This window comes from Podarcis cretensis (assembly GCF_951804945.1).
Source record: "Podarcis cretensis genome assembly, chromosome: 6".
NCBI lineage: Eukaryota > Metazoa > Chordata > Lepidosauria > Squamata > Lacertidae > Podarcis > Podarcis cretensis.
Window position 1 is genome coordinate 58879207 of NC_137175.1, and position 24544 is coordinate 58903750.

At 40.7% G+C, this 24544-nt stretch overlaps 3 protein-coding genes across 6 annotated transcripts; 1 reads left to right on the forward strand and 2 right to left on the reverse strand.

The window, feature by feature from the left end:
• Window positions 1–453: 453 nt before the first annotated feature.
• Window positions 454–10492, reverse strand: YIPF1 (Yip1 domain family member 1). Of its 4 annotated transcripts, none has more exons than XM_079980787.1 (10): window positions 10275–10492; window positions 8243–8317; window positions 7264–7427; window positions 6172–6252; window positions 5429–5516; window positions 5211–5327; window positions 4432–4598; window positions 3098–3280; window positions 2398–2495; window positions 454–1485 (listed from the first exon to the last, which is right to left on the reverse strand). In XM_079980787.1, the coding sequence occupies exons 2-9, from the start codon at window positions 8271–8273 to the stop codon at window positions 2403–2405; spliced, it is 924 nt and encodes a 307-aa protein (XP_079836913.1). In that variant the 5' UTR covers window positions 8274–8317; window positions 10275–10492; the 3' UTR covers window positions 454–1485; window positions 2398–2402. The 4 variants fall into 4 exon arrangements, with proteins under 4 accessions (XP_079836913.1, XP_079836912.1, XP_079836914.1 ...); XM_079980786.1 differs by lacking the exon at window positions 10275–10492 and adding an exon at window positions 9881–10264; XM_079980788.1 differs by lacking the exon at window positions 10275–10492 and adding an exon at window positions 9532–9675.
• A 690-nt stretch (window positions 10493–11182) lies between these two features.
• On the forward strand, window positions 11183–19953 carry DIO1 (iodothyronine deiodinase 1). Its single transcript, XM_079980794.1, has 4 exons — window positions 11183–11648; window positions 13584–13727; window positions 14588–14787; window positions 16521–19953. The coding sequence occupies exons 1-4, from the start codon at window positions 11198–11200 to the stop codon at window positions 16584–16586; spliced, it is 861 nt and encodes a 286-aa protein (XP_079836920.1). The 5' UTR covers window positions 11183–11197; the 3' UTR covers window positions 16587–19953.
• A 586-nt stretch (window positions 19954–20539) lies between these two features.
• On the reverse strand, window positions 20540–24481 carry IFT25 (intraflagellar transport 25). The gene is made up of 5 exons (XM_079980815.1): window positions 24342–24481; window positions 23530–23636; window positions 22586–22654; window positions 21770–21813; window positions 20540–20745 (listed from the first exon to the last, which is right to left on the reverse strand). The coding sequence occupies exons 1-5, from the start codon at window positions 24437–24439 to the stop codon at window positions 20626–20628; spliced, it is 438 nt and encodes a 145-aa protein (XP_079836941.1). The 5' UTR covers window positions 24440–24481; the 3' UTR covers window positions 20540–20625.
• Window positions 24482–24544: the final 63 nt, after the last annotated feature.

The following is a 24544-nucleotide window of genomic DNA, read 5'->3' on the forward strand; positions in this document are numbered from 1 at the left end:
ACGAAAAACTCGCAAAACAAAAGGGTTTTTCGTTTTTTGAGTTTCTTCGCAAGACGGATTTCCCTATGGGCTTGCTTCGCAAGACGAAAATGTCTTGCAAGTTTGTTTCCTTTTTCTTAAAACCGTGCATTCACTTCGAGGAGCCACTCATAGCACGCGGTGTGGTAGCCTTTTTTGAGGTTTTTGAAGACTGGTGATTTTTGAAGCTTTTCCAAAGTCCGTGCTTCGCAAGACGAAAAAATCGCAAGACGAAAAAACTCGCGGAACGAATTAATTTCGTCTTGCGAGGCACCACTGTAGTGGTTGCTTCACCTGGTCTCATGGGTGGGCTGGCCCTGGTATATATAGTTGCATGCCACCCCAGTCTCTGAGCGGTGCAAGATCCCAAGGGTTCCATGCGCTTGCCCGGGGTCCATGTTTCCTTTTGGAAATGAGACACAGCAGAGACTGTGGTGTCTTTATGATATATGGTTTATTTACACATATATACAACCTGAGCCTACGATGGAGGGGCTCACAGCAGAACCCCCAAAAGGGTCTTCTCTCATAGTCACAGCCTTGGATTCAGACAGACATCAAACATTGCTCTCCCACCCACCTCGCTGTCTCTCCAGCTTACAGCTTTCCTAACTCCTCTTCTCTAAACTGGCTTTATCTGTTAAAGGAGGGAAGGCCCGCCTTTTGCCAATCTAGCACAACAAGCACTTTGATCCCCAGTCCTCTTAATGGCCCATTGCCCAGGACTGCTTAATTAGCTTTTGACACTTGCTGCATCCAGGAATCAGAAGTGTCTAGCACTCAGCTTAACACACAAGCCTTGATTAAATCTAACACCTGCTGGGTCCAGGGATTATAGAGGGCTGGGATCCACAAACTCATAAAAATATTATGGTTTGTATCCAATGCTAGTCCCACTTAGAGTAGACGTTCTGAAATGAATGAACATGACTAACTTGGGTCCACTAATTTAAATTGGTCTTTTCTGAGCAAAACTTAGTCAGCTATAACTATGTTTGTATGCATATGCTCCCATCCTCCCCCCAAAATCCTGTGGATGCTGATGATGTATTATAAATACAGCAAAATATACAGGCTTTTGGGAAGAAATATTTAGAAATGGTGGCATTTTGAGTCATTTTTATTTGATGACAAAACAAGAATTATACAGAAGATAAAAAAATAATAAATTATTAGGGTTTAAATCTACCGCTGAAATTTTTAGGATTCAAATCTCCAGGTGAAATTGATTCCACTAAACTGAAACCTTTTTTAAATCTTTTGCTTCAACAGAGCAGAATTTCAGCTAAGTCCATTACTAGTTGATCATTCAAGGGTGAGGTACTATGAATTTAGATGGTTCTGCTGATGTGTCATTAAGAACTTTTGGCTTTCGCTGATGCTTCTTTTCAGATCTTTTGGGTTTTCTTTTTTTCAATATGGGAAAGCCCCAATAAAGCAATATCCCACAGATGAAGAAATATATATCTGAAGAGGGAAAGACAAGCAAGCTAGTATTATGAATCTAAAATGCAGAATGCTGAAGGCATCAAGTTCTAGAGCATCTTTGCTACTGTCTACACAATTTGTCCAGAATAAAAAACTTAGAAAGGAGAGCAAAACCTGTAAACTTGCATTTGTCCTTGTTCTGAAGCACTTCTTAGTTTTGTTGCTGTTTTGCAAGGTTTGTTAATGTGTTTTAATTGTACCAGATATGTTGCAAAGGTCCATTTTTATTTTAATAGAACATATTCAGATTTTGGATGTGGGCCCTCATGTATTCCAGTTCTAATTCTAATCTGTAGAAATACGCATCCGGTAACAAAAAATGATCATATCCATGAAATGCACCCAGAAGGATATAGATAAGCACTGAAGCAAGCCTGTTAGCTAATTTAACATGACTGCCTCGGTATGCTATCATGTAGAGAACTGTCAGATGTACTTTGTCTAAATGGGAGGGTGGGGAGTGATAAGTGGGTTTACAGCATTTTCTCACACTTCACTGTGACCAAGAATCATCACAAGATACTATGCAGTTGTGAGCAAAATTGATTTTTAAGGTTCAGGGCTACTAGGGGCATTCTGCCTCTATCCTACTGGTGTCTCCAGGCTCATATATTGAGTTTTCCCTGCATATGTGAGTTGCTGAAATTCATGCATGATGGCAAAGGGAATTAAAAGGCTGCTTAATTTGTCCAGCAGTGCCACACTTGCCTTGTGCAGTGTGTCATCACAGCTGCTGTGGCACAAGCACAGCAAGCAAGGATGTAAGTAGAAGACCCACCTGAGAACCCAGGCACACTTAACATAGAATTCGACCCAACAAGCATCACTGCTTAAATAGAAGCGAGTTATAGCAAGACCACCAACATAGGGTGTAACTTTTGAAATACTTACCTTTGTTACTGTTCCTTTATTGCTCTTATTGTTACATTTTGTGGAAGTGCAGTAGTTGGCATAACAACATCCAGTTCAGGGGCATCAAAAAAGTATGCCTACATTATTGGGGAAGGTGAGAAGAAGGGACAATAGTATATTACGAATATCACAGGTTAACCTTTATACTGCACTTTTTACATTTGTATTGCTTATGTGGGCAGGGAAGATGTAATACAACCATTAGCTTTACCACTGGATTTTAAAAGATGACTGCAATACTGACTATATTGATTTAGTGAACAAATGAAACAAAAACAGATTATAGCATCAATTAATTATATGAAAGTTACCAAAACTAACATTTCCAGAGTAAATAAGCCAAAAAAGTTTACACAAGCAAGTAAGTGCTCAAGGCATGGGATTTAAGCATATTCAACATACTGGTTTTATACCCTACTCCAATATAGGAACACTTAGCCACTTAAACAGCTTTTAAGCCAGTCACTGATAGGCAATTGTAGACATGACTTGGTACAGAAATCCTATTTTTAAAATGCTACCCATCTCTAGAGTTATTTACAGTAAGTACAACCACATTTATTTGTGAGGATTGCAGATTTTCTCCATGAATAAAGGTCTCCATAGGTGAAGCTTTTAACTGTTCATGAAAACTGACCTAAGAAAAAACTACTGAAAAGTTAGGAAACAACTGTCATACCAAGCAACCAACAGCAAGCAAGGCATTGAGAAGCACCACCGTCACAATTGTAGCCACTGCAATCCTTCGGTTGTCATCTCTAACAGCAGGCCAAAATGTCATCACTAAGACAGATCCTGAAAGGCACAAAGCAAATACCACCAAAACCCATCTGAGAGCTTTCTGCGGAATAATCCACAATATCTGTAAAGAAAAAGAAAGAAAATGCAGTTCTAGTTTTTGCTGGTTTGAATCAGATAAAATCTTATAGAAACAGAATTTTCTGGATTTTATTGAGAAAATTAGTAAGAGCACCCACAAACGGTTTCTATAAATAACCAATGTCTTGAACTCAATACTGAGTAAAGTTATAAATTGGCTGCTCTTCAAGACATAATCTAGAACTGTGGCCCACAATACAGTACACAATGATGCATATGTAGTGAACAGTAAGGTAAAGTTAAAGGGACCCCTGACCATTAGGTCCAGTCATGACCGACTTTGGGGTTGCAGTGCTCATCAAGCTTTATTGGCCGAGGGAGCCGGCGTACAGCTTCCGGGTCATGTGGCCAGCATGACTAAACCGCTTTTGGAGAACCAGAGCAGCGCACGGAAATGCCGTTTACCTTCCTGCCGGAGCGGTACCTATTTATCTACTTGCACTTTGACGTGCTTTCGAACTGCTAGGTTGGCAGGACCAGGGACCAAGCAACGGGAGTTCACCCCGTCGCAGGGATTCGAACCACCGACCTTCTGATCGGCAAGTCCTAGGCTCTGTGGTTTAACCCACAGTGCCACCCGCATCCCGTAGTGAACAGTAGGCAATGGCTATTTCCAGGAAAATACTCTGCATCGCTACTATCCAAAATCCACCATCAATCCCTTCCTTCCTTCAACAAGTTAAGATACTGATGATATTCGATACACAATTTTTTTGTTTCATTTGTCAACTAAGGGGGTCTCAAAAAAAAGGATCTGTCAAAAGATTCCAACAGCATCTCAGATGGCACCCATGTTCAAGCAGCAGCCCTACAGAGAAGTATTCCTCAGTGTAGCCACTTGAAACAGCATAGTGCATGGAATCCATGCACATAACAGCTGGAGGGAACAGCAAGAAGCATCCCTTCAGATTAAATTATGCACATTTCAGCATTTTAGGGCAAATCTCAGTGAAATTTGTCCAGTATTTCCAAGGTGAATTAAGCAGGCTATGAATGGATTTCTCATCTAAACTTCCCATATAAAATGTCAACAATCTGTATTGATCTGTTTATATTATTAAAAAATCAAAACAATTTATTCAGCACTTCCTCAAGACTCTTCATATACTCAGGAATTCTTTATATTGAACTTACCGCTGTTGGAATATAAATGAAAAGTGAATAGCCATAAACGCACACAATCTCAAGAAATGAGTAGGATACTATGTTCACAACTTTACTGTTTCTCCACATAAGAAATCCCCAGAGAGCTAGAGGAACTAGCCAAGCATATGCATAGATGGCTGTAGCAGCTATGGACACTGTAAAGAGATTTATTTCAGCATTCAGAATCACAGCAAAATAATCAAGGCTATCACATCATAGAAATACTGGCCTCAAAGGATGTAAATTAAAACTACATAACAGCTGGCTGCATTACTCTGTGTTTGATTGATAATCATCTGGCAGCAGTTAACCTTTGGAAATCAGGTCTCACAGGCTACACCTTAAAATATGCCTCTGTTATCTCTGTCACTCAGTAAGAGAAATGGAACACTGAATTTGGCTGCCAAAGTTACTGAGCCTCTATAACACAACACCCATACATAACTAAGAGCAATTACCTGATACATGCATTCTCTTATGGTTACCCAGCTCTGTCTGGCTGCTCCCTAAGCCATTCCTGTCTTCACTTGCCTAAGCTCTCAGTCTAGGTCAGGCAATATTATACACACCATATCTACAGCCTCTTCCTTGCTTCTAATTTGGTGAGGAACTTAGTATCTTGAACTGCCATGTACTTCGGAACAAAACCCATGTTTCCCTTTATATGGTGGCTAACTGTATCTTAAATTTCTTCTTCTGTTACCTTAGCTAGAACAGTGAACCACCAGGAATTCAAATGTATTTGGAATACAGCTTTTAACACAAACCTTTTCGGAATTCAGGCACATAATGGAAATCAGGTTTGCCCAGATGGATGAAAAATTTTGAAAGGTTGCCACTGATAGCAATGGCAAAGACTAACGTGGCACATATCCAAAAGGGACCTTAATGGAAACAAAAGGAAAAGATCATTTATTCTGACTGACTGACCCAGTGTTGGGGAAAAAATAAGTTCTTTCATGACAAGTTTAGCATTTGCACGTACCATAAAGATCTGGATTACTTCGAATATACAGTCTTACAAAGTTCTTCCCTGGTACTGGAAAAACAGAACCTTTGATTCTGTCAAGGACCTAATAAAAGTAAAACAAAACATTTGACTGAAGATAAATGATTTTAATTAAATTATTTAATTAAATTATTGTGACATCTGAACTAGATAATTGCTTTGAGTGTTTGAAATGGCACAGTTGTCTGGCTATCCCCTCTGTATTTTCTTCTTGCTTCAGTTGTACGAATGGTTTGCTTATCCCTCCTCCCCACCTACTTCTGATATTGCTGCATAACACTCATCCTATTATTTCCATAGTTGACATCCACAGTTAAGCTGCCATTGAAATTTGATGACTTAGCACACACTAGTAAAGGGTGCAAGCATGCGGCACTTTGAATAACAGGTTGCATTTGTGGACAGAACTCCAGAGACTGAAGTGCACAGCAAACTCTGCTGATAAGTATTATAATATTCCTACAAAAGTAGTAATCACACATGCATTGATTGGTATTGACAATTTCAAGTGGCAGGGAGCGGCAACAGGCCAGATACATTTTCAAAAATAATGAATCATTTGTACTTTTTTTTGTTTGGAGACCTATGAATATGGGAAAATGATGAACTCTGAACAGTTGCAGATAGTATCCACTACCAGCTCTGCTATGCACAAAAAAGCAAGCTGAAGATCACTTGCGCATGGTGCCTTAATAGAGACATTACTGCAGATTACAAACCTGGTATGTATCGACATCAAAAAATGTTTGGTAATACTCAAATGTCCAGAATGGGGCGCTTTTCTTCTGTCCGGCAAGCAACTGAAATATAAGATTTTAGAAGAGGAGAAAAAGATTGCTAATTCAATATTAGCGTGTCATTTTAACAGGCAGGTCTTTTTAACTCATAGGAATTGCAGATATCTTTGAGCAAAGTGGGAAAAGACATTTCAACTTGGAAGAAGAATTTTCAGCAAAATGTATGCCAAATATATTATTGTTACCACCCTGCTAATTCGCCAAGCCCATCTTTCTGAAACAGTGTGTGTGGTATTGTCAGGCCACTGGCCACAAGTTCAGACAACCTGGTACCAACCCTATGTCCTTCAGTTAACTCTAGCCACTCCACTCAGGAATTATCTATTTCATCACTGCCTGTTATATGTGCTGTATATAATCTCTTCCAATTTACAGTCCTGTGGGAAAGCCACACACAGCACTACAGAGGATTCACACACCTCTGGTCAAAGCGGGGAAAGTATTGCCACTGAACAAATCTTCCAGTGGCTAGAAAGAAAGAAATTCAATAGAATGCATTTCAATAGAAGGGTACCAACAAGCCATGTAGAACAGTTTTCACAGGGAATATTCTGAGGTTAATTATTTTTATTCGATATCTGCTTACATATACATATGCCCCAAACCATTAATGTGGTGCTTACCACCTGAAATTGTAACAAGTACGAGAGCACTTTCACAAACCAGTTCAGGGCTAACAGAGAAAATAGCAAGTGAATAATGATAACAAAAAAGCTCTCCTATCCCCATTCCAACCTACACCCCATGAGCTATCTTCCAATACTGTGCCTACCCATCGCACACCCTGTCTGGGGTATTAAACTTCTCAGGAATACAATCTTTTTGCTACAGAGCAGCCTGGCCAAGGACTAGCCTATGTTTTCCCTTCTCACAGATGACTACCCCAAGTGGCTTCTGCTGCCACTTACACACAACATATTCAATTTACCGGTATTTAAAATAGCTGTTGTACTAATTAAAAGCTTGAGGAGGAAAATCAGTCTATCAGAAAACATCTTTACACTGTCCTCTAACCTCAGTCTTATCAGAATCATCTGTCCCCAATAGCTCATCATCCTCCTCTCTCCCAGAATCTTGCAGATGTCCATGCTTTGTTTTTGGTTTCTCAGCTGGTTCATCAATGCTTATTGTGACAGCATCCGGATTTGCTACCAACAAATTGGCTGCATCATCAAATTCTGAAAAACAAATCATTCCAATAAAGTTTAGATTTTCACATTGCTAACTGTCAGGGCATGCAACTGTATGAAATTAGTAGGGCTCTCCCATCATTATGTTGCAAAGCTTGTGTTGGCGCCCAGTTAAAAAGATTCCCCCCCCCCCGAGTAAGATGTGCTGCTGGTCTACCTCCTGCACACTAGCTGATGGCAGACCTGAATCTACACCCTAGGGTTAAGTTCACTAGACAGAAAGGCTGTTTGAACTAGTGCATATTGAAAGGGGAGCAGCACAGAAACATAAATCAATAGGTGCAGGAGACAAATTAATACTAATGGTATAAACCCACACACATTTTAAGTAATTAGAACAGCAGTAGACTGCTAGAACAGAAACAATTCACGTCTACTGCAATTTTCACCAATGGCAAGCTCCTCCTACTTGTCACTCCTCCTACTTGTCTGCTGTAACTGTCGGCTTTCTATACATTTGAACCAGTGGCATACTACCTAACTGTAGGAACTGTAACTGGGCTTTCAGTCCTAATTAGAATAAGCACCTAGCAAATTGGCAGAACCTTAAGCGATTACTTAATGCACTCTTCATGTGCAAAATGCTCCATCACTTTTCCCATAATATTCCCATTATGTAGAGACAACTGAGCTTAGTTCCATAACTGATAAACGCTGCTTTTAAAACAATCAGCAGTAATGTTGAGCTCGCAAGACTGTACATTATGAAACATGGTTTAATTATATAAGTGGTATTAATGCAATGGCCCCATGCACGTACAGCAGAATAATTCAGAGACTTTAAGTGTAATTTTATAAGTTACCATGAAACTTTAGGTCATCCACAGTTGCCATTCATGCACCAATGTCCCAACGAAGTGCTCAGAAGTGAAAAATAGCTGGAAAACATGAAGCAGATTAAATACAGTTTCAAATTAAAAATGGAACTCTTATTCACACATTGACAAAACTGAAACACAGAGCTCTGGAATCTATGAAACATCCTGGAAATCTGAAGAAACCTTGAGATAGACTCCCAACAAGATTAGTCCACTTTATCCAGATTACTACAAGCAATAAGGAGATTATAACGGATATAACGGGTAGAATTATTATTATTTACTAAATTTCTATACTGCCCTTCATCCAAGGATCGCAAATAAACAGCTCAGGCAGACTATAACAGGGAAAAGGAAAGCAATCCCTCCTTAGTACAGCTTTTTAAATAGAAACATACAAGCCAACTAACCTGGGTGCAACTACCTTTCTGGCAATTAATATAATAAACTAGATTACAAAAAGCAAACTCAAAAGTCTAAGGCCTGAATCACACAAACAAAAAAGCAACCTGATGTCTGCTAGAAATCCAAATCTGATTCCATATGTTCTTTTTTAATAATATATTAGTCATCTTTGCCTTGTGCAAGGCAACAAAAAGTCACAAACACACAGGATGAAGGATGCACCGTATCTGTAAGCATGTCAAATGCCCTACAAATCTGCACCACTGCCAATGATTCTCTTCAGTGATTTACTGTGGTATGGTGAAAAGTTGCCAGATCCATACAGTGATGGTTGCCCTGGTTGTCTTACTATGTGGTCACAGCCCCAGAGGTACCCTTCCAGTAGCACTAGCCCCCCAGTATCTTTCCTGGTGCTCTTGCTGCTTCTTACACCACATACACAAATCTAGGGGCGCTTCCTCAGAAGCAGTTTCGTGCTGCTTTATCTTTCAAGTCCTAAGGTTGCTGACGGAATATCCTACTGGAAATCTGTAGTGGTCAAGGTATGGGAAAGCAGGCAGGCAGGTATTCTGGCCACTGCAGTCTTCCAGCAGGGAAGGAAAAAACTACCCAGTGCCTAATAGCCCCCCCCCCCAAAAAAAACCCAACCCTGAAGTGCTTTGGGGAACCCATGAAGCTAACTTCCAAGCAAATACGTTTTTATTACATGGAGACTGAAGACGTAGCAAGAGACAAGCCTTGATGTAACCAGCAGCCTTGCGCTCGTTACCTATCCATACGTCAGCCCCAAATCACTTCCCAGTTCCATGCAAATCACCGCCGCTTCCATATTTAATGCCATAAAGGGGGCTGCGAGTGAGAAAACCCACCCTTGGCACTGCTAAGGCGGTTAAAGGACACGAAAGAGGGACCCATCTGCATTAAGAGATGCCTCTTATGGCGGGAAGAGAGAGGCAGCAGCCATCGCTTCCCTTCCCTGCGGTCCTATTTGGGCGCAATGAATAAGCCCCCGGCTGCATCATTCGAACGTGGGGACTGCGCGCCAGGGAGCCGGCAAGGGGGTGGTGTTCCACCCGCGCAGACACGGGTCTCTCTCTTTCCCCCTAACGTGTGAAGCCTCCCTTTGGGCCAGGCCGCAGGGTGGACCCTCTCCCTCCCTCCCACCCACTCCACGAGGCGGCCACTACCTCCCGGTGCCAAAAAAGGGACGCTACGTACCGAGGGCCTGTGTTGCCGGAAACGGCAAGGGCTCGGCGGCTGCTTTAACTTCTCTCCTCCTTAAAGAGACAGGGCGCCCTTTAAGAGGCCCGAGCCGACCGGCGCGTCTCTCTGTCGCTCTCCTGTCCCCTCCCTTTAAAGAGAAAGCGAGCACCGGGCGCCTTATAAAGCCCAGCAGATTTGTCGCGGCTGGTGAGATTAGGGGTGCGGAAGCTTGTGCCGCAATAAATGTGTTAACCTTCCAAGCTGCCGCTCTGCCTTTTGCAGAGCTGCCTGTAAAGGACAAACTGTAATCCTATGCATGCTCCCTTGGGAGTAAGCTCCAAGGGCTGCCTGTCTGCAGGTTCTTGAACTGGTTACTCATTCAAACAGCCTCTTTCCCTCCTTCTCGCACCATGATTTCAAGATCCCCGTTCTCTGCTCCGATGGGCAGCGCAGTACCGCCTTCACACGACCCTCCTTAATGATCTCGCTAGGAAGCTTTCAGCCCCTGAAGGCGGAGCAAACTGTTACATCTTCCCTTAAAGTGATGAAGAAACGCTCGCTCCAAAAGAGATGTGTGGGAACTGAGCAGGGGGACGCCGATAAACAGGTTTGTTTTCTTCCCGGCAGCTCCCTCGCCTTTCACAACCGTGTTGTTCAGAGACGCAATAGACCAAACTCTACCTGTTCCTTAATCTTTATGCTTGTTGGATTGCCCAGCTGTTAAAAGTAAACAGAAGTCCTCTGCTGCCACACAGCCTCAAGCATTCTGCTTTCATATGTGAAATGGGAACAGTGGCTGTTGTCAATGGCGTAGCGTGGGTTGTCAGCACCCGGGGCAAGGCAAGTAATTTGCACCCCCTAACCCGTGGATTTGCGCCCCCTAACCATAACCCCCAGATGTTGCGCCCGGCCGGCCCCCCCCCTGCACCCCCCACGCTAGCCACTGGCTGTTGTGAGAGCAAGTGCAGCAGTACATGAACAATACAAATAACAATAGGATATTAAAGGGAGATGGGAATTATCCATACAGCTGATATGCACAAGGGCCACACTTACTTTTTTTAAAGAAGTCAAGTGGGGGGGGGTCAGGAATTCTGATTAAAAAAACAAACAAAAAAATGTAATTCCTGTTCATATTCCTCAGTTCAAACAAATTAAATCATTCTAAAATGTGATCCTGGTTCTGAATCCTCCAGCAGTAATAATTGGTGCACCGAAATACTATTGGAACAAGTACAAACCCTACAGCACAGCAGAAGGGATACACCCTTGATTCCTGGAAGCTGCAAATTATTTATTCTGAATAACATTTCATTTACCGTAACCTTTAGAATGGCAGTTGGTGAGCCAATAGCAGAAGTCTTGCATATGCATGTTCAAAAGCTAAGCTACTTCATCTACTTTCCCCCCCTCTCAACTTTGCACAACACAGCGATCTCTCATTCTGGCAAGATGTTCAAAATCAGGACATTGGTGCAAAAGTTCTGGATTCTCTTTGAAGTGTGCTTCTTTACGGCTGTTGGTAAAATCTGCTTGATCTTATTCCCAGCTACCGCGAAGAGATATATTTTGAAACAAGGGGGAAAGAGCAGCATGGCAAGAAACCCCAATTTCGACTATGAAAACTGGGGTCCAACTTTCTTCAGTTTCCAGTACTTACTCTTCGTCTTGAAAGTCAGATGGCAAAGGCTAGAAGACGAAGTGTTTCAAGGCTGTCCTGCTCCTAACACCCCTCTAGTAGATTTTAGAGGGGAAATACGTCACATACTGGACTTCATGCATGGTAAGTTGAATATTTTTAAAGGTCTCCTGGTATTTGTTAACACAAACTGCCGTTTGGCAACTCATTTCAAAACATGTTTTCTGATTCTGTACTGTTAGCTTATCGTGAACCATGGTTTGACAATTTAGACACCACATTAAACAATAATTAAGTGGGTGGGTGTGCAGCCTGAATTGTGCCAGAACATATTGAGAAAATTGGGGAAGGTTACAAAAGGCACAAAACAACTCAGGCCAGATATAATTACCTGGAATTAACCGTGAACAAATTGGGTGGTGAAATGGCAAGGTCTCTATTTCATGTGCATATTAATGACTTGAGAAGAACTCCAGTAAGTAAGCAGCAGATCTCAGACTCTCTTCTCCCTGGTCAGATCCAGACCATACATTCAAAGCACGTAACTTCCCTCAAAGAATTATGGGGACTGGTAAGGGTGTAAGGAATTGTAGTTCTGGCAAGAGGGAGGAGAGAAAATGACAGTTTCCGGTAACCATATGCTTTGAAAATGCATTGAATTTCTTTTAAGTACATGATGTGGGTCTAGAAAAGAGACAGTGATTACTAAAGCTCCAGGTTGCCCAAATGTACTGTCAGGACAAAGAACAAACACAAAACACACTTTGCTCTCTCTTACAACATACTCTTCAATCATTAAGCTGCACTTTATAAGTAACTGCAAAGTCTTTAAAATGCACAGAAAAGTCAAAGCATGCATATGCGCATTCTCAAAACTTACACTGTATGGTCTGCGCGTTCTTGGTTGTTGAGTATGACTGAGGCAAAATGTGTTTTGGAATAAGAACCAAAGAAAGATATTTCACAGACTGTCATGAAAGGGTGATACTGTTATGTACAGTGGTACCTCGGGTTAAGTATTTAATTCGTTCCGGAGGTCCGTTCTTAACCTGAAACTGTTCTTAACCTGAAGCACCACTTTAGCCTATGGGGCCTCCCACTGCTGCCGCGCCTCCGGAGCACGATTTCTGTTCTCATCCTGAAGCAAAGTTCTTAACCCGAGGTACTATTTCTGGGTTAGCAGAGTCTGTAACCTGAAGCGTATGTAACCTGAAGCATATGTAACCCGAGGTACCACTGTACTGAAGTTCTCACCCTGGGCCAGCAGGGGGATACTGTAGATAGTTTTCACTCAGGTCCATATATGCAAATAAGGAATTGAAAGTGACGTTCAGTGATTGGATAGTTACAGAAAGTTGTTACTGTTGCGTTGTAGTGGAGCTCTACATAAGAAGGCTGGCTGAACCCTTCAGTTCAGTTCTGTTCTGGGCTGTGAATAAACAAGAGCTGTTTGAAGAATCACTGTGTCATCTGATATGTTCACCCACAGCTCAACAGATACCATGAAGATCATAATGGCTAGCTACGTCAGAGCATGAAACACTTAATCTCAGGGTCATGGGTTTAAGCCTCACATTGGTGAAAAGATTCCTGCATTTCTGGGGCTGGACTAAATGACCCTTGTGGTCCTTTCCAACTCTTCAGTTATATGATTCTATGAGGTTGTATGTGGCCCATTTGAGATGCAAGATAAATGGAAGCACCCTTAGCATACTGGAAAATGTATGTGTGGAATCCGGCATAGAGCTAAGGCAATTGTTCCATCTCCTTCTCCTCCCCTTCCCCCATTAAATGCATTCTGTGAGTTTCCCTAACCCAATGAAACAGATTTGAGGAGGGTGCAGGGTGGGCACAGAGGAGCAGAGGAAGTCCCATTGTGCAAGCAGAAATCCTTGCTGTAATGGGATACATTAGTAGAATGCCATCCTGCTTGTCTCCCAAGGTTTGAGTTCCCATAGGATCAAATGTTAGATGTCCTGCTTACAAGGAATGTGGAAGAATTATTGACTGGTACTTTTTAAGGAAAACACTATGATTCTAGTTTCATTACACTTTGAAGACTGCTTATGTCTGTTGCAGGAACGAGGCCTTTGGTCTTGGCATTTGGAAGCTGTACCTGACCTTCATTTATGTTCAAATTTGGCAAATTCAAGAAGCTCGTCGAAGACTTCAGATTTGCAGCAGATTTCCTTATAATCTACATTGAAGAAGCTCATGCCTCAGGTAAAGTAAGATTACTATGGGTAATTTCTACACACATTCACACATCCCTCTCTATCCTCTATCCAGTCAAGCAAAAACACTCAAGGAGGGTACAAATCAGGGCTGGTGAGGAGCATGGCTGAGGAGGGTATATCACTTGGGGATAGTTTTAAGGGTAAGATAGAGAGGCCTGCAAGGCCACATTTGCCCTCACCCCTGGGCCTCAGGTGCCCCATTACTGTCATAGCATATAGACAGTAACTAAACTACTATGGCATATTTTAAATTAAGGAAGAGGGAACAAGTGATCCTCCAGATGTTGTTGGATTCCTACTCCCATCAGCCATAGCCAGCCATGGACAATGGTCAAGGATGATGGGAGTTGTAGTCCAACAATATTTGGAAGGTCACAGATTTCCTGTATCTGTTTTAATTGTTAATTTCTTAAAAGGGATTAGAAGATGCAAGAAAGTGCTTGTATGCCTCTAAATATGTTAACCTTTTGGTCTCAGTATTGAAAATCAAAACAAATGCTTCAAAACTAGGGTGCTTGGTTAGCCACATCAATTTTAAAAATGAGGACTTAAATACTTTGGGTGGTATTCAACTAAGTTTCACTGAGAATGCACCCACTGAAATTAATAAACATGGCAAAGTTAGGTTCAATAATTTTAATAGATCTACTCCAAATAAAACTTAAGTTGAATACCATCTTTTGCCAAGTTTGCCTCATTTGTAAATCAGTAAAAACTGGATTAAAATATAAATTTTATTATCCAACTTAATACTCCGACATACAATTCTACCATTCTGAAGGTTATTAATAAATGTTGCTATGACTAGATACTATATGATTAGCCTAATCATGCTGTTTGCTTTAGATGGATGGGCTTTTAAGAACAATATTGCCATTAAAAGTCATCAAACCCTCCAAGATCGTATCCAGGCTGCACAGGTCCTACTGAAAGAGAATCCCTCATGTCCAGTGGTTGTAGACACAATGGAGAACCTAAGCAGTTCCAAGTATGCAGCTCTACCAGAAAGGCTTTATGTCCTTCAAAAAGGAAATATTATCTACAAGGTAATAAAAATGTTATTAGTTTGGTAGGACCCTTGCGTTCAGCACAGCATGTATCACAACATGATAGTTGGTCTGGGTAGCCTGAGTGCCTTAGATCATATTACAGTGGTGCCCGGCAAGACAAACGCCTCGCAAGACGGAAAACTCGCTAGACGAAAGGGTTTACCGTTTTGGAGGTGCTTCGCAAAATGAATTTCCTATGGGCTTGCTTCGCAAGACGAAAATGTCTTGCGAGTTCCTGCGGGGTTTTTTCCCTCCCCCCCCTTTTTCTAAGCCGCTAAGCCGCTTATCTGCTAAGCCGCTAAGCCGCTAAAAGCAGCTAAAAGCCGCTAATAGCGCTAATAGCGCTAATCCGCTAAGCCATCAATGGGCTTGCTTCGCAAGACGAAAAAACTGCTAGACGAAGAGACTCGCGGAACGGATTAATTTCGTCTTGCGAGGCACCACTGTATTAAGAAAAGGTACGGAATAATTCCTACCCTGGTGTGAGTCAACCAAGAACCTTCTCATGAAAGTGGAGACTACGTCCATTTCATTGTCTTCTTTTAGAGTTAACTTGGAATCCGCCTTGACTTAGCAGGCCTCCTGAATTTACCTACCCGTTTCTACATGTCATTAACTTTACCAAGATTCGATCCTATGAGAACTGCAACTTGAATCTCCTTAAAGAGAAAGAGATACAGTAGTCTACTGCAGGGATAACCTGCTTGTGCCTTCAAGAAAAGACTCCAGATTTTTTACTCCAGCAGTTTTAGTCCAACAAAATCTGGAGGGCACCCTGTTAGCTACGCTGGCAACTACATTGTGTTTCTCTCTCGTGCTTGTATACTTGCAAAATATGCATTACATATAAATATGTGCAAGGAAATGTGTGAAGGAAATCAGGTTTGGAGGGTTGTCATTCTGAGCTGAGCAGACTAGAGATAAAGAGGTGTTTAACCCTCTTCCATCTTAAGGTTTCCAAACCTAGTTCCTTTCCCCCTTGCCCTGTGGGATTCCCTGTACTTGTCGAACAAGCACCTGGGATCTTGTGGGAGAAAAAGCAGTTTGGGAGTGAAGAAGAAGAAGAGAAGAAGAGTTTGGATTTGATATCCCGCCTTTCACTCCCCTTCATGAGTCTCAAAGCGGCTAACATTCTCCTTTCCCTTCCTCCCCCACAACAAACACTCTGTGAGGTGAGTGGGGCTGAGAGACTTCAAAGAAGTGTGACTGGCCCAAGGTCACCCAGCAGCTGCAGGTGGAGGAGCAGGGAATCAAACCTGGTTCCCCAGATTACAAGACTACCGCTCTTAACCACTACACCACACTGGCTCTCCCAGTGTGACTTGAACCTGAAGGAAATGCTGCAGGAGCGTGATGTGTTTGCTTATCTGTTCAGAACAACAGCCGTCCAAATCTGCTTTTCTTAACAAAAAAACACAGCATGCATTTATTTAGTTCCTTGAATTTATTTCTCACCCTTTCTCCCAGTGTAATCACTTGTGTCATTTTGCCTCTCATCTCACATGAGATGGAAAACAATAACTTAGTTGGGAGATACAGTATTTGTATAATTGCAAACCATTTTGAATTCTATTTTTGACATCTAATTGTTAAATAATTAGCTGGTGCCAAATATTGTCTCACTAAATACTTTTCATGAAGATGAGGAATATCTGTAATTAATTGCATCACTTTTGTACAACCTGCATTCTCCTCCCTGGAAATTGCTCATAATGGTATTTCTTTTACAGGGTGGAGTGGGACCCTGGAATTATCACCCAGAAGAAGTACGTGAAGTCTTGGAAAAACTGCTTTAGAACTATAAAACAGGCCTAATTACAATCTCATATGTGAACAATACAGTAACGTCATAGTCTGTTGATTAAAGGCTACATACAACCCATGAAGTCATCCCACTAGTGCATGGACTTCTGCCTGCACAATATAACTTCCCCTCCCTTTTCTACCCGATAATATTTTGATGGGGTTGCTCTGCCCTCTGGATCAGATTGGAGGGAGAAGGATGTTGGGAGAGGAAGTTCTGGTGTGCATGCAAGTCTTTGTGCTAACAGGAAAACTTCTTTGGATACAACCAATTCTTACTTTATTTTATAGATTTATTGAGAAATGATAATATAAAGAATAAACAAACATGAAAAGCAGAGCCATCATACTCCATCAACATAAATCCTTGCATCTGATGAGCTGTGGTCTTAAGATAGCAAAATTTCTTGACACGAGGGAGACAGAAAGTTCAACACAACAGAGTCAGACAAGTATGAAATAAAGTCCCACCAAACTGTGTAAAAAAAGGTATAGATCTTCTGCACCTTGGGAAACTCATGGTTTGTGTGTTATCTTCTCCACAAATGTCCACATGGATACAACCAGTTTTTAAAGGTATTCATATTCATTTAGAAGGATTTAGAATATATACAAAGGGAAAAATCCAATTTAGTTGGAACGAGGAAAACTGGCAGACTGTTAGAAAGCAATCGTTAGTCCTCAATATAAGGAGCGCAAATACACACACTAAATTAAGCATCTAAATAACTGAAGTGCAGCCTGCAAGTGTTGCAAATATCAATCATTGTGGCCTAAGTAACATATGAAAACAGCAGTCCCATAGTAATTTGAGAAACAGCTGTATAAAGATGGCTCCATGGAACAAGCAATTAATGTGAAGTGGCTCACCAGACACTTCCAATGATCTCCCATCCCTGACAACACTACATAACAAAACAAAAAACTGTTGTGGTGCAGTGCATGGCAGGTGGCTCCACATGAAGGGATTGCCACATTAAACAGCCTGTATGCCAGGGGTGGGGGATCCTTGGCCTGCGGGTCTCTCCCAAACATTAGCTATTCAGCTGGAAACAGCTAAGATGAAAGGAGGTTTTTGGATTGTGCAAAGTGCACACTTGCAGCTGCTTCCTCTGCTAGAATGGACTATTTCTTCAGGTGATCAGATTATCTTTCTCAGTCAAAACAGAGCTGTGGTATGGGTAGCATGTCTAACGTTTGTAATGTTTATTCGAGGAGGTTATAGAAAATTTCTGAGATATTGTAATGGTTTGTTAGTCTTGTTTCTATTAATATTTGTTTATGATGGTCATAGCTTAAAACAAGGGGCTGTGACCTGATTTACAAAAAAAAAAAATATTAACAGAAACAATATACTAAATTATTATGATCAAACTGTCTCATACCATCTTTACAGGCTTGCTGTTTTTAAGTGTCATCGTTTGATATTGTGGTTGTCAAAAGGAGCAAAGGAGAAACACCAACTACAGAATGCTGGATGGTGGTGGTTGCATTGGTGAAAGACGGAGGCTTATTCCATAACTGATCGCTTTAAGCTCTTTGTTTTCTAAGGCTGTATTGGATAGATAATATGCAGGAGAGATTTTTATGCCAGAAGATTCCTGAATATTCATCCAACTCAGACCATTGCTAGAACAAATGCCTTGGAAGGAATACTGTAATTTTAGGTGGATCTGTCCAGCTAGCAATGTTAGTGTACTAGTTAGTTGCTAGTGTGCAATTATAGCACACTATTTGTTGTTGTTGGTGGGACGCGGGTGGCGCTGTGGGTTAAACCACAGAGCCTAGGACTTGCCGATCAAAAGGTCGGTGGTTCGAATCCCAGCGACGGGGTGAGCTCCCGTTGCACGGTGCCTGCTCCTGCCAACCTAGCAGTTCGAAAGCACACAGTGCAAGTAGATAAATAGGTACCACTCCGGCGGGAAGGTTAATGGCGTTTCCTTGCGCTGCTCTGGTTCGCCAGAAGCAGCTTAATCATGCTGGCCACATGACCTGGAAGCTGTACGCCGGCTCCCTCAGCCAATAAAGCGAGATGAGTGTCGCAACCCCAGAGTCGGTCACGACTGGACCTAATGGTCAGGGGTACCTTTACCTTTATTTGTTGTTGTTAACACTACCTATGAATCTGTCTTCTTAAGATATTATAAGCATTCCCAAGTATACAAATGTACCTGTTGATATTATTTTACATTTGGCTTAAAAAAGCAAACTGGGAACCCCATGCCATATAGCATGCTTGGTTGAACATGCTGCCTTAGCCTGATATGACCTGGACTCTAACAATATGTTGAGGGCCACAGGTTCTCCATCCTTGCCATATTTACCGAAATACACTTGAAATTCTTCCAAGTTTCAAAAGCAGTATGGCATGTGATGTGAAAAGCTACTCTTTGAGAAACTGCAAGCTCAAAGGCCCTTTTGTGTATCTGAAACTAGTCATATGGTCCTTTTGATCCTAAATATTGCTTATCTGGGTCTTGCTTGGCCTACACCCAACCATGACAATATGTTCTGTGCATACAGTAGAACAGCCATGATGGAGTAAAATGGACATTGTACCATGTCTGGCTCTTTCCTGTGAAAGCTGCTTGAATCTGAGTGCACATTTTTGCTGTTTTCAGTCAATGCTTCCAGTGACTTGGCATTCTGCAGAGTGGCAGAAAAGCAACCACATCACCTAAACAAAGTGAGAGCCTAATGTTTTGGCATACTGATGCTGGTAGTGTGTCAAAGCTCCCTTCATGAAGAACCACTTGTACAACAGGGTCCCGTTTGTTCATCTTTCTTCCTTCTCCCATATGGATTATGGTAATACATAGTCCATGTTTATGGGAGTCTGTCCATACAAACAGTAAAACTGAAAGGAAAAAAATTTAATGGAAAGATCCAGCCCCCTAGTCCCTTTACTGATTGATATAAAAGGCATGCTCAGTTCTTCTACATCTTTTATTTGGGGAGGGGAAGGTTGCACAGTTTATGGTTTTATCCTTTCCTGCTGCTTTCCACCTTACTTCGCAATCTGATCCACAGGATCTGGTCTATTGCTGTATGCTTGGGAACTATGAATTTTATTGCTCTAATATGCTAGGAACGTAGAATTATTTACAACAGATCGATTGGAGAGAGATAGCTGTTATGTTATTCACTTGGATTGATTGCTTTGTCAGTGCATGCCATTTGTTAATCAATATGCAAATCATATCCAATGGCTAAATATTTAATCATATTTTGTATTCATTACTATATATTCTATTTTCTATATGCATTCTGTATCATTTATAATTCTATTTCACATCATCTCCAATTGTTCATCTCTATTATTGTTTATATATCAATAAACCAAGTAATTAGCTTCAGTTACATTCAGCAGTTTGTGGTTTTTCTTGGGTGTTTGTAATTTACTCCCTGACTCCCTGTCTCCCTGGGTTGCTATCCTGAGCAAAATCGAACCTTGACTGGGATCCAATGGATGTAAGTGCATTGGCCAGGGTTTTGCATGGTGTGCTCTGATGTTGATTTGATCTTTCTGTCAAGAAGCTTGAACTTCACATACTCATAAAAGGGGATATCAAAACTGTCAGGGATACCTCTGAAACAGATAGCTAACCATTTTTACACAAGTGGTTCATTCCACTTTGAATGCTCTGACAATACTGTAAAATTTATTTGTGTCAGAGGACCTCTTGATGCATAACAGTGGCTAACACTCCAGCACTGAAGTGGCCAAAATGCAGGGAATATTTCAAATAGTCTCAGATTAATAGAGGTTGTCAGGAATGTCCCTCAAATGGGGTCATGACATGAGTGAATAGGAACTCTCCATTTATAAACCTAGATGAAGGAAGTGGTGAGTTCTAGTGAAATAGAGGTATCATATTTACTACATAGTTTAACAGAATTTACCAACAACAAAAAAGTCTGTGACAAAGATATACAAAAGACACAGTTTAGAAAACATACTTTAATGCTTGGATTACATAATCTATAATACAAATATCAGTACAATATTTATACAGTTGTGATTGCAGCACATTAAGTTTGGTTTTCACTATCTTGTGTTATTCCTTCTGCTATCACCCTATGAACTGACACAAAAGCATCAAAGCCAGACAAAATAATGAATCGCAAGTATGTCGCTTGGATCTCAGGAAACTGCCAAAAAGAAATAAGAATAAGAGTAACAACACCAATAGTTATAGAACTATGGGCACAATTCAGTGCAAGTGAAGCATTTTTCAATGGCAATAATTTCAATGTGAGAGATTTAAGAGCTTTTTTAATTTACAAAAACTGAAATCAATATGACTTGAAATCGCTTAGTTTTAGATGAAATGTATTCTGTAGTTGTTTGATACTCAGCATGGGAATACTTAGTTAATTAAAAAATAAACCATTGTATGCTAGAAAGAATCCGAATCTAAATCTTGCTATACTAAAGACGTAGTATAAAACTCCCCAAATTACAATCAGGTTACAGGAGTGAGCTGATGACAGGTATGGTCAAGATCAGGCTACTAAGTAAATTTCAAATTGATTTTTTAAAATTTGATTTGAATCAGCGTTCCTCTATATTGCTGCTTTTTGCTTAATATTTAAGAGGCTTGGGAATTTAGCAAACTATGATGATAAAAGTTGTATCATGAGAAATTACTACACATTTAGTGTTAAGATATAGCTATAGATATAATTATGACTATTCCTTTTCACACATATACACATATACTACAGTTAATGTAAAAAATGATGAATATTGACAATCCTGCACGTTACAGGGGGTACAATCCTAAATACATTTACTGATGTGTAAGCTCCATTGAGCTTAATGGGACTTACTTCTTGGCAAACATGCTTAGGATTGCACTGCAAATGTGCAAAAATACATAAACCAGTCAGTGTTCATAATCCCTAATGGTAACTGTCATCACTCAAAAGTATAAAGTACTTTGGTTCAGATATGGAACTGTCAAAGGCCTCTATGTTTTAGCAGTTAAATGTAACATAGGCATATATATATATATATATATATATATATATTAGTATGAACATGAAAACATTGCTTCAGATTTTATCAAGCTCCTACTAATGTCTACATTACCTTGCTAACTCAAGATTTCCCCACAAATTCATTATGCACTCTTTGCATACACCTCATTAATGCTAGATGGCATATACTTACCGAAAATTCTTCTGTTTGAAGTTCTCCTTCTTTATGTTGCAACTCTGAACATAAAACAAACAAGCAGCACCTTAATATGTAACATGTTTAGATTCTGGATCTGAAAATTCACTGGAGCGCAAAAACTCATAATCCTAGTAAAGATCTAAATTAACTCCAATAAAGTTAACACACTCCATAGATGGTATGTCCCAAGCTTCATTAGGGCCACAATGTAATCCACTTTAAAATAGTTTAAAATTAGCAACTTCTCCCATAATAATCTACCCAAGGTTATCAAAGACCCTTCAAAATGTACTATATTTTCACTGCTATATTATTTTTAAAAAATACTCTTAGACCAATTGCAGACATAGACAAAGGAAACATTTAATAGCTTCCCAGAAAAATATTGTCATGGAAGGTAAGAAATTACCACCTGGGTTCCAAATAGTAACAGATATTTATAGATCACTTTTGCTAAGTGTTCCAAGCACTTCATATACAATATCTGAATAATCATAGCAACCAACAACCCTATAAGATGGGGTAATATAAAACGCACTAAATTGTTCAATGAATGGCACAAAACAAATTATAAGCAGGCAACAGCAACAAGTCAGCATCTGGAAGTTGTGGAGAACCAGCCATTGGTTCCTTAGATATCACAGAAGTGTGCTTTGATCCTAGTCCTGCTTCGTATATGCGAACTTATACCAAATGAGTTCAATAGGACTTCCTTCTAATAAGAGATATAGGATTGCAGCCTTAACTGATTTGTACATCAAATTGCAATCATCCACCTAATTAGAACTGTTACATCAAGTAAAGAATTACCTTTTTCAATGCATTCTTCAAAATCAACTGGATCTTTAGACACGCTTTTTTCAATCCGTAATGTCTGCACTAAGGACAGTGTTAAGAAAAGAAATTCTTGGTTAAGGCTGCCTAGTTTCACACAAAATTCATCAACAAAGTAGTACTTAGCCTTTACATTACAATATTAATGTTCAATCATGCCTAAGATTTCATTAATTATGACAATTCACAGATAGTATCAGATATAGAACTGTTAAAAGACACAGAAAATCTAGGCTGAGTTGCATTTGGGATGTATCTATAACCTTGTGATCAGTTGAATCCCCTCTGCATGTGAAAAAACCCCACAAGTGGTTGTACTTTATCCATTGTACTTTCATACACAAACTAGCACCCACATTCACACAGTTTTCTACACAGCTGCTCTAACCTATATAGAACCACAAGCGCAGAACCCTACACAAAACCTCACTGATCAGTGTTCCTCAGCTTTGCTAGTTGTGCGGGCCCCTGCTAGTTGCCAAATGTGCAGGTGGATAGGGCTGCTGTGAGAACCAATTTCCCACTCCCCACGCCCCCCAAAAATGGGTGGGCAGGTGGAGAGCTGCCTTCTGGCAGTAACCTCTGGAAGGCACTGAAAAAGGGCCTTCAAATGGTGGGCTGGGGCAGGGCTAAATCAGCCATAAATCTTATGGATACCAAGCCAGAATCATTGATGTCATGCAACAGCACTGGGACCTGGAGCTGGCACAGTGATCTAGTCCAATTTGGGCCTGATCATCTGCCTCTCCCCACCATCCGCTATGGCCACAAGAAGCAGGAATACAGATCCACTGCTACACAAAAGCCCACCAGCAGGAGAGGGGGGCTTGGATTGTGCCCTAAAGCAAAAATAACACATATTTTTGCAGGAAAAGTTGCTAATTCAGAAATGAAAACCTAGCTGTATAACATCAACTTACCACAATAACACTGGATTGTGAGTTTGCTAATGGTTACACATTTATGAAAACAAATAATAAATTCCTGTGGAAACATCCCAGTTGTTGTCCAAAAGGTTTCAGATTTTCTGTTAAGAGAGAGTGAAATAACCTGTATGAATGCCAAATGTTAGAAATATATTGTAGATATATCTGTAACAGAGAAATTTTATTCAATTTACAATAATAAAGACATCCAACATTCCAATACAATTCAAATGACCTAGTCTCTCACCCCCAGCTAAGGGCTGATATTTTCTTACAAGTGAAAAATCCATGAACAATTCCTTCAGCCTATATTCTACAGTATGGCAGCCTATTACAACTATACTGTGCCTTAGGTTATTTGAATGTGTGACACAAATGCTACAAAGAGTGATTTCTTCCAGGGGGGGGGGACACAGGGGTACGCATACCCCTAAACATTTTGTGAATCTAAGTTTGGCCTCATTGAGGGGCAGTATTTCAATATGAGTAGGAAAATGAGAGTACCCCTAAACATTTTTTTATGGAAAAAAACCACTGGCTACAAATACTATATTCTTCCATGACGCTCAAGTTCATATTTAAAAGCATTTCGGAAACCAAATGGATGGGTTTTACTTCCAACCCAAAGGAAATAATTATGCGAGCTGAGGATGTAAAAAACCATTCATAAAACCTGAAAGTAAACCTTTATATATATATATATACCAAAAAGTGAACCTTAGTCCACGAAAGCTCATGATATATAATAGCAATATTCAGGCGCTACAAGGAAAGAGCCTGCTACTTCATCAGGATCAAGATCTTACCCATCCGTGATATTTTCTGGCGGGTATTTTTCATCACTTGATGTTGCTTGAATCACATCGGTTCCTTCGGAGCTAAGGCAGTAGTCCGTGAATTTCATGTTTTCTCCACCCTCGGGAAGAGTCGCTTCCTAAAAGGCCTCTTGCATCTACGGAGAAACGTTGCCCGGTTGCCTAGCAGCCCATCCCGACTCGAAGGGAAAACC